General features: G+C 49.9%; 1 protein-coding gene across 2 annotated transcripts in view; it reads right to left on the bottom strand.

The window, feature by feature from the left end:
- Positions 1–15,807, bottom strand: part of ARHGEF7 (Rho guanine nucleotide exchange factor 7) — a 126,098-nt gene that overhangs the window by 33,939 nt on the left and 76,352 nt on the right. For both annotated transcript variants that reach the window (XM_059995857.1, XM_059995858.1), the window contains exons 7-9: positions 7,130–7,224; positions 6,812–6,907; positions 1,193–1,315 (exon numbers count right to left, since the gene is read on the bottom strand). In XM_059995857.1, the coding sequence (XP_059851840.1) occupies positions 1,193–1,315; positions 6,812–6,907; positions 7,130–7,224 (314 nt within the window). The remainder of the gene's footprint in view (positions 1–1,192; positions 1,316–6,811; positions 6,908–7,129; positions 7,225–15,807) is intronic.

The raw sequence follows: 15,807 nt of genomic DNA, 5'->3' as shown, positions 1-15,807 counted from the left end.
AGGACTGGAAATGCTTTACTACAAATGGAGGTTCAGTATTTAAGCACACGGAGCAGCAGTAAACACCCAGAGTCCAGATAAGACAATAAAGCAGTTCGCATTATTGAGCCTTCATCGTGCTCAGTCGACAGTTTACATGTTCTGCTTCACGCCTACAGTACCCTATGGCCAGCGCTCTCAGAGAAGAGGGGTGACCTCCTGAGACCCATCTGCTTCAGAGAGGCAATGCGGGCTCAAACCAGGTCTGACGGACCCAGAGGCCCTGCCACCAGGCCCACACAACCCAGGCGCACACACAGGGATGCTACGCTGCCACCTCAGCTCAATCTCAGCAATGCCTGCTTCCCAGCACAGTTTCTAAGCTTTAAACCGAAATACTTAGGAGTAAGCTGAGGTTAAATATTTAAATCACAAGCACAGTGGCGTTTACCCTGATGCGACGAACACAACTTCTTCACTTATGGGTTAAACAATGACTGAACTGCTATTTATGGCTGAACTGCCGTTTTCAGAAGAAACCATAAATATTTTCTAAAACACTTATTAATACAAACGTGTGCCCTTCTGGGAGCAGAAACAGAGCCTCATCACCCACTCCGTCTGCAGGCTGAGCCCGCGGTCCTCGCCGCAGCCCAGGGTGCCCAGCCCTCCTCCAGGACACAGGTACGGCCTTGTCTCACCAAACAAGCAGGAAGTCAATCTGTCCACTGTTTCACTTGTTTCACCGCTGCTTCGGGGTGAAAAGCTAAAGCTAACGGTCTCCAGCTTCACGTTTTCCTAAGAAATCCAGGCCTCACTGTGAATGCACATTTACTCCTACAGCAAGCGTACTTCTGTCTCACGTGGTCTGGTGTTTACGCGCTGAGGAACGCCATTCCAGCAGCCCGGACTCAGCCTGCAGCCGCATTCCAGAACACTTACCAGCTCCTCCAACCCACTGTCCAAGGGTATGAGCTGAAGGGGAGACTTCAAAACACATCCTTTTCTATTATAAAAGCACTAAGCAGGATTTCAAAGACTCCCAACCAGTACTTCTCAGGCACTAATTCCGAGGGTAATTAAAATGATCATCTTTGAATAAACGCGTGAATGTTCGCACTGCACTGCACGTAATATCTGACAGAAACGAGCTGCTCCGAGGGGACCCCATGACGCCACTCCCCGCTCGGGGAAGCAAGTCCCGGAGACGCACCTGTGCTCCGTGAGGACGCTCACTGCAGACGGGTGGTTGGCACAATACGCAAGGTACAAGGTCTTCATCTGCGGCATCAGGTTCAGAAAGCAGCCTCCGACTCTCTGCTGAGCTTCAGGCATCCTGGAGAGGAGAGGCACAAGGGAACCATCCTGAGTGCCACAGACAGTGGTGGACGTGGGAACCATGCGGGAGGAGGGCCTGTGCACCACCCCACAGAAACGACACACACGAGTCCCAGACTGTATGTGCTCTGAACACGAGCCAGCGGGGGAGAGACCTGCCTTGGAAGCCGCCCTGCCATAAAGCAGCCAACCAAGCCCGTCCTTTTCTCCAGCGTCCAGATGCCAGGACCTGTGCACAAGCCCAGGATTCCTTGGGCAGTGAGAAAAATAATGTCATGAAGCCTTAAATTGTGTGTAAAATAAGGAGAAATATAATGTGGTTACTTGGTCGGTAAGGTTTTCTACTGAAGGAGCATCACGACAGGCAGATGAGAAGATACAACAGCCCTCTTTCCCTTTGGGCAAAGGCTGGAGAGAATCAGCGGTAGGCAGAGAGACAAGCATGCCCATGGAACCTACAGGCAATCATCGTCATCATCACGGACGTGGGAAAAAGACGCGTCCAGAGCAGGAAAGGCACCTTAATCCTGGGGGAGGACGGGCCAGCTGTCAACAGCATTTCCCTAATGCAGGGGCCTAACCCTGACCGGGCGTGTGCTGCTTCTTGCGAGTTTCACTGCTCAGTTCATTGACTCAGACTTGAAGCCACAGTTAGCTAGCACCTGCACTTTTAGCAGACTCTTCTCCAGTGTGAACTTAGCCCTAGTGGGTTTTTAATAGCCTTCAGGGATTAGTCACAGTTCCGTGTATCTGCAGGAGAAACAGTCACTGACTCAACAAATTAACTTCAACCATTCATTCAGGCACTGTGAACAGATTAAAAACAGAGAAAGAAATGATCTCTACCTAAAAAGTGACTGCAGTCTTTTAGGGGAATACAAAACAAGTTCAAAAATGAACTGACTATAAGACAGAGATGGTGTCTCAATTTTCTGAGACGCAAACTGCAGCAGCGCTCAGAGGAGGACAGTACACACCTCCAGGAGAGGGAAGAAGACCGGCGTCCTTTCCAAGTCACCAAGGACCAGGCATCACACGCAGCCAAGCACGCCTTCCTCAAAGACACAGTGAGGCTACCTGCTTGCTACCAGGGTCCAGGCACCTAAGACACATCTATCGAGACTATGACACACTGCATTTGAGCAGGCGATGGTCATACTCAGACACAGTGAAACAGGAGGAGGCTGGCTTCTACAACCAGAAATCCAGCAGGGAACCCCGACTGCCCAGCTGAGGGGACTGAAAGCAACGGCAATCATGGGACGTCAGAGTTTGGCCAACAAAAACAGAACACTGCCGGAGACAGGGCACAGGAAGACGAGAGATGCACTATCTACATGATGGAGTTACTGCAACGGCATACACACTGCTCAGCGCTGGGCTACACGCTGTCGTGACGTCACTTCCCACCTGGTCCAACACCACAGCCCCGATGCACTCAAAGGAGAATGTAGTTAAAATCTAGGTCTAGGGACTTTCATTTCTTACATGTCCATGGATCATATACGGACAATGACTTCACTATACAAGGTTTTCTTTCTCTTTTCTTTCCTTCCTTCCTTTTTCTTTCTTTCTTTTGACCTGTTGAGCCTTGGTCCTAGAGTTTTATGACCTCTCTTGGACCGGTTCTGCAGGAATTCACTACACTTGCCCCCCATCAGTTTATAGAGCCCTCATAATCCATCAGCTCGCCAGAAGGCACCAGCAGACAGAGCTCAGAAAGGTTACATGGGCAGTCCTAACACGGAGCCCAGGTCTTGTGCCAACACGCCTCACACGTAACACCGCCTAGAGCACTGAAATAACGGGGCACACAAAACTCACAAAGACCATCAACGTGGAATATGACTTAAGAACTGAAACAGAGGATCTTCACTGTGGTTCTCTCTTGTGCTTCTAGAGGTGGTTTTTAGAGCATGACAACGTGTAGGCAGGGCCCCCAGTGGCTGTGGAGGCCACAGGGCTGCTTGTCAGCCGCATCTACCTGCAGCCTCCTGGTGGCCCAACGCCCAGCTCTGACCATGGGTACGGGGTCAGCAGTGGTCTGATAAGTATGGTTTTACCACTGACCTGATGACAGGAGGGATGTTACTAATGGCCTGATAACAGGTGGTTTTTACCAATCAGTGGTCTGATAAGGGGGGTGTTATCAACCGAGGATCTGATAACAGGTGAGGCGTTATCAATGGTCTGATAATAAGAGGCGGGGTGACACAAACAGTCCAGCCAATAGTCTCTGTAGCAAGAGGGGATAGCCAAGGGCCTTTCTCCTTCCCTAGAGTAAAAAGGAATGAATCCCAGGAAAAACCTGAGAAATCAGAACTGCTACACCATTTCCCCCGCAGAGCACATTTATTCCTGCCGGTAATGCCAGTTGGACAGACAGGGGGTTCACAGTCCGGTAACCACCGATTTCCAAGGGGACACGAAGATCAGCACGACGGCACGGCTGCGCGCCAGGTGAGCCTCAGGTGAGCCTCAGGTGAGCCTCAGCACGCAGTTCGCAGACAGCATCGAGAGAGGTGTCTACACGAGTGGCCACAAGCGCCCACTCGCAGGAGCCTCAGGGGCTGCCGGCAGCCCCCGGCAAGTCCTCTCCTGCTCAACCCCAAACCCTAAACGTGGACGACCCTCCTAAGGGTGCCAGAGCCCCGGGAAGGGGCAGCATCTGAGGCTCTGGCGGGAGAAGTCCCTTCCCACCAGCCAGCAGCTCTCTCAGGCTCCCCGCCCCGGGCCATCTGCCCGAGTCCCCGCACACGCCACTGGTCTGCCTCACTTTCTGAATTCCCTAGACTCTTAAGGTTCTAGTGCTGGACATGTGCTTTGAAATCACATTTCTATGGAAGCTTGCAGTCTCAACAAGTAAGGAAATTATGGCAAGAGCTACTCAGGGGCCTCCCAGGTGACAGCATGGCGGGCCAGGGGCAGAAGGTCAGCTTCTGACGCGGAGTCCACCGTGGAGACTCCACCACTGAGGTCAGAGGTGATTCCCATGATCGGAATCACCTGGGTCAGTGCGCCATCAACCCCAAATCACCTCCAAATAGGCTCAAGTCCTACGCTCTGCTCTTTAATAAGGACGCGGCCCAGGCAAAACCAGACCTGCGCTCTGCATCTGAGCCCGTCTATTCTACAGAGTCGAATATTATCTCTGGGTCACCCATGCCTGCTATTATTTGGATGGTTCAAAAAAACAACTTTCAAACAAAATGAACTACATCCTCTCGTTCAAATTTGTATTTTGATAATAATCTAAAACAAATACTATTTTACTGTGAAAATGTTACAGTAATGGTCCGTTATAAAAATGAATTTATTTATATCTTAAGATACACTTTATAATTAACTTTTGAACAAAATCAGTACACAATGTGTATTTAACCAACAGCAATTACACTACATGCTTATTTATTAAATACTTTCTTCTACAAGCCGAAGGCCTACAATACATGAGAACTGGCGGGCACTCAGTCTACAATACGCTAAAGAGGAGTCTGCAGTAAACGAGGCGCAAAGTGCAGGTGAAGAAACGCGGGGAGAGGGGCAGGCTGGGACTGGGACTGACTGTGTCCACTGGGCTGAAGGAACCAGCGGGGTTTCAGTAAGACGAACAGCAGGAGGAAGTGGATCCAAACGGAGGGGACAGCAGGCAGGGCTGGGTGGGGGGTCACCTCTCAGCAGCCCTGCTCCCCGCCCCAAGGGTGGCGGGCAGTGACAGAGGCCGGCACAAGGCGGGGAAGGAGCGGGAGAGACGGGCGGGAGCCCCTCGGGGAGGGACCCCGTCAGACTGCCACCACGCGGGAGCTCATCTCCTAACTTAGCTCTCCCCCCACGAGGCGGCCTGTACAAGCACCTCGAAGGCCAGTCTGTAAAACGCAGCTGTGAAGCAACACATGAGTAACCGGGCGCCACCCGAAGCTCCTGAGCAGAGCTCTGACCGGAGGCTGGGGGAGAAATGGACACGCAGGGGCCACCTGGAGGCCGAGGCCTGCTCAGGAGTCCGTGCAGGACACAGGGAGGACGAGGCCGGCCTGCGCCAGGGCAGTGCAGCACAAGGGCAGGGCACACGCTACCACAAGAAAGAGAACTCCTTTCAGCCAGAAGAACGCCTGGAAAGAGAATACCAGCTACAAGACTCTGGGCGTGGGGTGACCCGTGAGGGAGGGGGAACAGGAGAACTAGCAAATGCATGAACGAACGAATGAATGAGCACACAAGTAAGTGATGAGACAGGCTGGACCACCCCGACAAGGGCGGCTGGCACAAGCTGCAGGGACCTCGGGGAACATGCTCGATCCTAGAAAACCCAACCGTGGAGACATTCCGTCTAAAGTAACTTTTACAAAAGAGAAGTCAATTTTACTAACAGGAAGGGTTTCTAACTACTCTTTGAAAATCATCCTACAAGGTGCCTGAGGGCGAGGCGGCTCAGCCCTGCCCTGAGGCTCCCCTCCTGCCTCATGGCTTCAACCACAGCCCACTCCCCGCTCCGGTATCTCTCCCCCTCTAGAACCCTAATCCCACATTTGGGCTTGGCTCCCATTCCTGGCACAGAGCTCCTAAAACCCCTGTCATTTCCTGAGTGCCAGGAGCATCTTCTGTTACCCATACCGCGCCCCTTTAACCACACCGGGGCTTGGGCTGATCCCCCAGACGGCTTCAGGATGGGGGGGGCCTGCCGGGGGAACCCACCACGTGATTGGAGGGTGGGGACTTCAGCCCACCCCAGACCTCCACGGAGGGTAGAGGGGCCTGAGACTGGGAGGATCGCCAGCGGCCAACGATGTATTTAATCAATCTCAGCTCTGCAACGAGACTGCCGTAAAACCCCCGAACGCCGGGGCCCCGGGGCTTCCGGGCTGCTGGACACATGAAGGTGCTGGGAGGGTGGTCCCCAGGGAGGGCATGGGAGCAACGTGGCCGCCCACACGGTGGCACGTAAGGCACGAAGCCATGCGCACCCCAGGCCCTGCTACACACCGTGCTCTCTCCCTCTTCAGGGTTCTTCAGCCCTGCTTCCCCGACCCCGCTGGCCCCAAGCCAAAGAATCACCACTCAGGGGAAGCCTTTCTTCTTTTTCTGAATAGTCAGTAGATCCCTCCTGTGAAAATAGTCTAAAACACAGCTTTTACTATAAAAGTTGATATACCCCAAGGATTCAAAATAACCTAGTTTCCAGAGACTTCCCAGGCGCAGTCAGTGGTTAAGACTTTGCCTTCCAATGCAGGGGGTGCAGGTTCAATCCCTGGTCAGGGAGCTAAGATCCCACATGCCTCGCGGCCAAAAAAAAAAAAAAAAACCAAAACATAAAACAGAAGCAATATTGTAACAAATTCAATCAAGACATTAAAAATGGTCCACATCAAAAAACTAAATAAATAAAATAACCTAGTTTCCACCTTTAGAAATGTGAATTCTAAAATTATGCTAAACCTGATCCTTTAAATGCCATTTATATCAATCTGAATTTTGCAATTTTTAGCATCTTACTTACTTGGTACATTCTTCTAAAGACTGTACAAGCATTTGCTGGAAAGAACATATTTCTTCTAGATTTCCCATTAAATATGAAGTGTTTGCTGAACTTAACCTAGAGCCGAGAAAACAACAGGAGAAATAAGTGAGCAGTTTTACTTACATTCCTCTCCTCTCCCAGCCCAGCACCCTATTAAAAGTCTAATAAACAAAGTGCTCATGTCTATAGGAAACTGCTGCTCATTCTGTTCCAGTAGCTCAGCCTCTGTTCTCTGAAAATACGAAGGAACAGCCAAGGTGACGACTCTTTCACGCTTGGCACAATTATCTAACTTACTTCTCAGTGGTCTGCAGTGGCCGCAGATAGGTTGAAAGCACAGTCTGAAGTTCTTTAGAATATTCATTTTCTGTTTCCAAAATATTCTGTAGCACCTACAACAAATGATGAATAAATATTATTTGACATTAAGATGTATAAGCACTGGCAAGTTCATCACCATTGTTCAATTCACATTGTTGCTTCTATGTAATACTAACTTGTTTAATATCATCAGTCACTCCCTGTGATTAACTACTAAATCCATGTAATGAACTGTTACCAAGGCTACACGACTGACTTCATCTCACCGCCAAGCACATCTGACACAGGTATACCTAGAATGAGGCCAGAATGAATTCATCATCAGATAAGTAATGCCGAGTCCGTTTAGAAAGAAAGAAGGACCCACTGATACTCGCAACAGCGTGGATGCGTGGATGACTCTCTGCAACACTGTGTTGTGCAAAAGCAGCCATTCGCAACAAGGACATCCCGCACAGCCCATCGACGGTAAGTCCAAGCACAGGCAAGACTAACCTACGATGGCAGAAATCAAAGGTCGGGGGTGGGAGGAGGTGACAAAGCGGAAAGGGGCATGAGATAAGTTTCTGGAGTAATGGACAAGTTCTACATCATGGTTTGGGTAGCTGTGACACAGATACATATACCTATCAAAGCTCACTGACCTGTATTCTTAAAATCTATGCATTTTGACATATGGAAAGTCTATCAACTAAAAATAACATGAAGTTTACCCTTTATACGGTGTCTAGTAAATCTCAGTCCATTTCTGGGAACCTCAGACTTTCATTAGAGAAGATGATCAACTCAGATCATCCTATAAACATTAAAAATTAAAGGTCTACCAGTGTAAAGCAACCTTTATATAGCCACTATTGTATTTAAAGATAGGAGGATAATTATAAATCAACCTTAACATAAAAATGTTTCCTGATACCCTACAGCAAATATAGCCAAAATCAGTTAACAACTCTTAAAAACATAAACACAAGTACAAAACAGCTGAACTAAAACACGTGCCCCTTTCCATCAGCAATCGCCGAGAGCAACTCTCCTCCCTGGGCAGGGCGGGACGGCTCCGGGTCTGCAGGTGGAGCCTGATGGAGCCCAGGTGCAAAGGTGGCCTTCTACTAACTCCTGATGCATGCTACACTCTGGGCACGAAGGTGCCCTACCCATAGTATCTCCAATCCTCGCAAAAACCTTCCTTTTACAGAGGGAAAGAGTAAAAGCAGAAAGAGGTTAAGTAACTTATCCAGAGCCAGGATGTGAGCCTTCAGCTGACCCTGCACTGCCCCACGCTGCCTTCTCCAGCCACAGGCTAAGGGCTGCAGTGGAAGCAAGTAAGATCCTTTCCTCAGCTATGGTTTCCATCCCGCTCTGCTAGAGAGCCAGCATCTTCCTCAGTCAGAAAATCATACTATGTATACTTTCTGAGGATCTACTGCATGCGCTAAAATGTGCTGTCCGTCTTCCAAAACTGACACATCAGCCTAAATTAATCCTGCAAAAGAAATCATACAGAATAAAGGTATCAAACACGCTCGGTTTTCTCCCACGATTTCTGATAATCAAAATGCATGTCTAAACATTAAAGGAAAAAGTAATCATTAAGCTAGATTTAGATTTCAACACTAATACAAGCAACACGGATTATTATTCTGCTCACTGCTGTCTTCTGCATTCTCGAGGAGAGTACAGTCATTCATGAGTAAACGCAACCCTGATTAGATAACTCACATACTACACTATGTAAGATGAAGAGAATCAGGCTCTTTCACTGACTCTCAGCTCTGGTTTCGCCCCTGAATGGACCTATTCACAGATGCCTGGTGGAGCGGGCGGAGGAGGAGGGGTTTCTCCAGGAGACCCTCCCTTTGCGGGGAAATGTGGGTGCTGATCTTACAGTTACAACGCCTCCCCTCAAAGAAATACTCAGTGGACCCAAGGGTCCAAAGACTGGAGAACAGAGAGAACAGTGTGGCCCTGCCACTGCACGCCCACAGCATACACTTTAATCCACCCTGTATCCTGCAAAATGACGTGAGGCAAACAAGCCGAGCGTAATGAGTCCTTGAGCTAAAACAATGAAAGTTAAATCTGTCACAGGTGCGCGAGACAAAAAGCCCTTTCTGGATGTGAAAGTGAACACTAAACTATGATTTCATGTCTCAGTTACAACTGTTAGGAACTGTTAGCAGCACTGCTTAGGACGTGCTCGGAAACCTCTACACCTGTCTTCTAAAACAGAAAAACAGCTCCTGTGCGAGGGAAGAGGAGAATCCCTGCGTGGCAACAGCAGGCGCACGGGCACGAGGAGAAGAAGAAAACGGCATTTCTTCCATCGCAGCATGAAGCAGAGCAAGCAGATACAAAAGCTTCCCAGAGAATGTACCAGAAGCAATGCCAAAGAAAAGACTGCAGCGATTGTGACAGTTAAGTTGGTAAATTTCAACTACTAGTTGTAAACATGATCTCCAAATAAGTGCTCAAGTCAAGCTCTATAGTAATCCCACCCAAACCATCCAAGTTACACTTAGCTTCTCACAAACACACGACCAAGACTTGCTAAGTGAGGCATGCTGGCGCCGACCGTCCACGCTGCCAGGAGGCCACACGTCCCTCCCCGAGGTCGGCGGCACGCCTGTGTGCTCCGGCCATCACCTGTCTCCCCCTTCTTGACTTCTGCACACTCTGGCTGCTGCAGGACCCCATGAGACCTCACAGCCCGGCTGCCACAGCTCCATCACACAAAGGCTGGTCCAGAGAACGCGAGCAGCTTTCACAGGAAGAGCAGCCTTTACTCGGCACCGTGAGGAACAGCCGGGCTGAGCCCAGCCGACACAAGCTCTCCCCGAGGCGGGAGGCGTGGAGAGCCCAGTCGGGTCAAACAATGGTGCCACACAGGAGGACGACATTGGGCAAGCCACACAGACAATCCCTGAACTGTCAGCCGTTACAGCAAAGCAAAACAAAGGACCAACTCATTACCCTGCAGACCACAGAAACTCACTTCATTATTGCCGGCGAAGGAGCGTAGAGCAGCGCTCATTTTACAAATGAGCCACAACTTCCACTGCAGATTTTGGTAGCTGCCGTATGTTCTATTTTATGTGTCATCGATAGTCCTTTAAAAATAAATAACTGGGCTTCCCTGGTGGCACAGTGGTTGAGAGTCCGCCTGCCGATGCAGGGGACACGGGTTCGTGCTCCGGTCCGGGAAGATCCCACATGCCGCGGAGCGGCTGGGCCCGTGAGCCATGGCCGCTGAGCCTGCGCGTCCGGAGCCTGTGCTCCGCAACAGGAGAGGCCACAGCGGTGAGAGGCCCGCGTACCGCAAAAAAAAAAAAAAATAAATAAATAAATAAATAAATAACTGATTTACGTGTGAGAAATACACAGTAACATTAAGTCATCTGATCCAGATACAATAAAAGATTATCATCGCAAACTAAAACCCAATTTCAAAACCATGAGCCTGGTTCAGAAACACAGTAGGAAACACTCAAGAATGGCACAGCTATTCTTACCCCTCTCCCACCCACCGAACTAGCCCCATGAACCACAAGGAAAAATAACCATCGCACGTTTCCTTTCAGCCTGGTCTATTTAAACTGTATTTTAGGGGTGAAAGTTTCAAAAAGTAAGAGAGGACTCGAGCGGCTCATAGCTACCCGCCCCGAGGGAAAGGAGAGGGAGGAAGGCCAGGCAGGGCAGGAAGCTGTGCCTGCAGCCCTGCCCGCCCGCAGAGCCAGAGGCATGAGGACAGGGCTGCAGCCCACTCCCCACCCCCACTGGCAGCCACTGATGTAACGCAGCGTGCTGATTTCTGCGTGCTCTTAGCACTTCACGACATTAACTTGCAGAAAGAGTCTGGGGGGCGGGGCACGCAAAATGTGTATGTTACTGTGCCTTTTAGAAGGAGTTACGTTATTCCAGTGTTTCTAAACTTGGGAATTCATGAGGTCTTGGGATGTATTTCTTCCAAATGCTGAAGGTTTACTACGCAAGAGCTCCAGCAGAAGCTGCAGGGCCGCTCTGGTCTGTGCCAGCCAGGGGCTGGCCCTGGGAGCCAGCAGACCCGGGCGTGAGTCCCAGCTCTGCCATGTCTTCACCAAAGGGCTCTTACTGGTCTGTGACAGATACTCAGAGTCCACTCCCTGACTTCAGGTGGGAGGCATCTTACAAACCTCCTCGGACTCTGCCTTCCAGCCCAAACCCGCCAAAGTCCTACTTGGAGCTCCGTCACGTGACTCCATTCTTCAGGACGTGACTAGTTCACAAGACGGCCTTTCCCACGACTGAACAGCTCAACTCTCTTCATTCACAGGCCAAGCCTCAGCTGCTACTCTACCCAGCTCCTGCTACCAGCGGGAAATCTGCATCTATATAAAACAAGGAAATTACATAAAAACAGTGGGAGCAGAACTTGTCACAGACGCCAGCAGGCCCCTCGCCATCGGTATGAATGTGGGTGGGCTACAGGAGAGGAGGGCGCAGCTCCTCAGAGAGCGCAGGGAGCTGAGCTGCCCTGTCCCGGGTGAGAGCCATAATGGGCCTGAGCCTCGTACAGGCCCCGGGCGGAGACACCAGACGTCAGGACTGAGAAGCAGTCTTGGCTAAGGTGGGCGAGGTAAAGGGACCATAAAGGATAAAAGAAGCCAAAGCAGTGCTTGAGGTCAGTGTGGCTCTAGGCCAACCTCCGGCCACCAGGCAGAGGCTCCAGGCAACTCCAGGAGCCAAGGGGACGGACGGGCACAGATTCACTCTGGAGCACCGGAAAGGTCCGTGGAGGTTTCCTACAGCATTTTATGCAAGATGCACGTCTATTCTGAACATTTATTAAAACCACTGATTGCTACCTATTATACTTGCAATCTTTCAAAGACAAAGCTACCTTGCCTTTTCATTGTACTCCGGGGAGTAGAAGCAAACCATGCCTTATTTGCTGTCCACAGATAAGGAGCACTGATGTAACCCTGGAAAATAAAGCCCCAGTGCATCACAGGACACGGAAGGCCATAAGGACCCATATCTTCCCAGATGGACATATTTAAGAAACCTCGTTCTCTACCGGTGACATCCCCTAAAAGGGGTGTCAAAAGACCGTTCACTCCCTCTGGGGGTGGCATCTAGCTTCTAGAAGAGAAGGACTTTCTCTGATCTCCACCAGAAAAGGCGTCTGCTACCAGGCCGTAGGTGCAGTCAACTCCTTTCACTGTCAAACCCATCAAGCTCGGGCAGGTGACAAACATGTTCCCTTTCACTGTATGATCCTGTCGCCCTTGACTCCAGCCCTCCCAGGTAATTAATTCTCAAATGGGATGCTTGTTGGCAAATGGGCCTAATGCCCCCAGTGCTTCTAAACGCTCTTCCTAACAACCGTGAAAACCTCTTAAGGGCCAGCATTTCACCAGGCACCTTAAGGCCCACTGCTAATCCTCGCAACAACACTACAAGGCCAAGGCCAGCATTTCCAACGTCCTTTTACAAACACATGACTGCATGAGCAGCTGGGGGGCTTCTGCCAGGCCAGCCCCCCAAGAGGACACCCAAACACTACACACAAAGCCGGAGCACCCCTCCCCCCAGAACCTAAACAAGGGCTCTCCGGACCATTCACTGACCTAAGCCTGAAGACAGACTGACCTCGAACACCTTCACATTAGAAAACAAAGTTAACAGTGCTGGCTGGCTTTGTCACAAAAACTAATCAGCTCTTTACTTAAAGCAAAGCTATGGGTTTTTTCTTCCATCATGACTCTCTGTGTCTGAGGCCCGGACTCCCCCACCTGAGGTCTCTAACGCCCTGCTGACATTTCCAGCACAGTCTGGGCTCTGGTGCCAAAGTAATCCTCCAAACACCTCTATTACTTGCATTATCAAGTAATGGGATTCTGCCACACTGTCTGGAACACTTCCTTCTACTTGCAGGGACAACGTTTTTACATAATTACATCACATTATCTAGGTAATTTTATGTTCTGCTTACTGCACCTAAAATGAATGTTTGACATTTTTTAAAGCTTCAAGTGCATTTTTGAGAATTATAGATGGATGTACTGCTGGTGTCTTAACCATTCTTGTACTGCTACATATTTAGGTTGCTTGCAGCTTATTGTTGTAACAAAGCACCCTATGAAAACACCCTTGAACAAGCATCTCTGAATACCTTTCAGGTGATTTTTCTGGGGTGGATTTCAAGAAGCAGAATTACCACATTAAAGGGCTTGAGTGTTTTTAGAATTCCATGAACAGCTGCCATATTACTTTTGAGAACAGTTCCTGGTTCTGCACGTGAGGAACGTGGAAGTCGTCACTCCACCCTAACAACAAGTAAAAAGCTGAACAGACTGAAAATCGACAACTCTTCTCGAGTCCATAAGGGGAGGGGACACAAGGCTACTGCCCCCAAGATGTCGCACTGCCTGGAGCAGAGACGCTGGGGTGGGAAGCCCTGGGCTGTAGTTGATGACGTGCTAGAGGCTCAGTGCAGACCAGCCTGAGCTATAAACCCTGGGGGGACACAGTCACGGGGGACCCGTACCCCCAGCATCAGGAAATTTACCTCTAGGAGCTCAACCAGGTACCCAAAATAAATATCAGAGAAAAGCCGACAATCTGGATGATTCCAACTCTAAGGCAGTAAGAAGATTAGTGGTTGCCAGGGGTAGGGGTTAGGGTGGGGAGGAAAGAAGCCACAAAGCACAGAGGATTTTTAGGGCAGTGACATACTTGACATTGTAATGATGAATACACGCGTGTACAGAGAGTGAACGTTAAAGTAAACTGGGGAGTCTGGATGAGTGTGTGTGTCAGTGCAGGTCCATCCTCGGTGAACAATGTCCCATCTGGTGAGTGATGCTGGTAATGAGGCGTGTGTGTGTGTGTGTGTGTGTGTGTGTGTGTGTGTGTGTGTGTGTGTGTGTGTGTGTGTGTGTGTGTGTGTGTGGCGGGGTGGGAGGAAGAGGGTACGTGGGTAGTCTAGCTCCCTCTCAAGTCTACCGTCAATGTAAAACTGCCCTAAAATAATAAAAGTCCTGTTTAACAAAGTGTCCAAAGAACTAAAGAAAACTATGCTTAAAGAATTTTTTAAAGTATAAGAACAATGACTCAAATACAGTCTGTACTGAACTATAAAAATAATCAAATGGAAATTACGAATTGAAAGGTAGGCGCTCAAGATCAGATTTGAGCTAGCAAAAGCAATAATTAGCAAACACAGAAAACTCCCTAGAACAGAAGGGAAGAATGAAGAAAAATGAACAGCACCTCAGAGACCTGCAGAAGGCCAGCATGTCTGCCAACAGTGCACGGGGCGGGGGGCGTGGTCCTGGAAGGGGAGGAGAGGTGACGAACGGCCATAAGTCACTAGGAGCCACTTCCTGCTCCCCAGTCTTGACCATCACATGACGGCGGAGCTTCCTCACGGCCTCTTGACCTCCACGTGTTTGGGCCTCCACCTAGAATGCTCTCCCGTGCTCCCCACTGACCCCAAGTGGAGACCTAAATCTTTCACAGATCATCAGCCCACACTGGTCTCATCTCCTAGAAAGTGTTCTTATCTCTCAGTGGGGTTAAAGATATCTGTACTTCTGCAGTTTTCTGCGAAAACAAAACTACACAAGGAAGTGCGAAAAGTTTAACACATTATCTATTCTATTTGTTCTGTGTGTCATACTGTGCCCCACATTTTACTTTTCTGTATAATTTATAAATATGGAATTCAGGAAAGCTGAAACTGACTCCTGGCTTCGTCACTAACCAGTTCTGTTCACTGCAAAGTGAGAGTGCTATATGCCGAAAGATGGTTCCCACGAGCTCTATACGTCGATGTCCGTCACGACCGCAATTTTAACATGCGCTGTTCACTCATAGAGCTTTATGTAAACAACCGTTTGGATGTGATTCTGAAGCCAAGGCGTTTCCCCATCATCCAGAATGAAAGAGTTGGCTGACTCCAAGACAACAGCACATGTGACACAAAAGCTCTTCTCCCTGTGTAAGCGCAGTTAAAGAAGGAAATCTAAAGCAGCACTGGTTACGTTTCAGTCCAGAGAGGACTGCACGACACACAGTGCCGAAGAAAACAACCCACCAGGGTTTCCAGGAAAGCACGGCTACCTACTTTTACAAAACACCCAGTGGAAGCAGGGTCCCCGGAGGCCAGCGCAGTGCTGCCGGCACCAGCTCACACGGCACCGGCTGCTTTCCTCTGATACAGTTATCTGGACGCACACCAGTGAAGAGGAGGCTCTCCCGCTGTGGCACGTCACTGTGGATGAGGAGTGCGCTGCTCGCTGCAGCCTCCCCCGGAAAAGAAAGCAACGCCTCACCTGAGAACGTGCACGAAGAAAAGGCAGCTCCGTAAGCTGAAAGTTTTCCCCCTAACAAACGCTGAAGCGGCACAGGACCCCACACATAACACATTCCACGCACTGAAGAGCAAACATGTGGGCAGAGCCACGTCCCAGGAACAAACCCCGAAGAGACAAAGATTCGAAGGAGGAGGGTTTGGAGAGCAGAGCTCGGCCAGGAAAGGCAGGCGCCCTGAGCCCTTGGGACGCAGGTGTGCTCTGCCAGCGGGGGTCGGAGTCCAGATGAGGCCAGTGAAGAGTGCTAACGAGAACGGGGACAGACCAGCGAGACGGTGGAGAGATTCAAGGGAAGGAGGT

Source organism: Delphinus delphis, chromosome 18 (assembly GCF_949987515.2).
Source record: "Delphinus delphis chromosome 18, mDelDel1.2, whole genome shotgun sequence".
Lineage (NCBI taxonomy): Eukaryota > Metazoa > Chordata > Mammalia > Artiodactyla > Delphinidae > Delphinus > Delphinus delphis.
The sequence above is the reverse complement of the archived record's forward strand: the minus strand, read 5'-3'. Positions and strand labels throughout refer to the sequence as shown.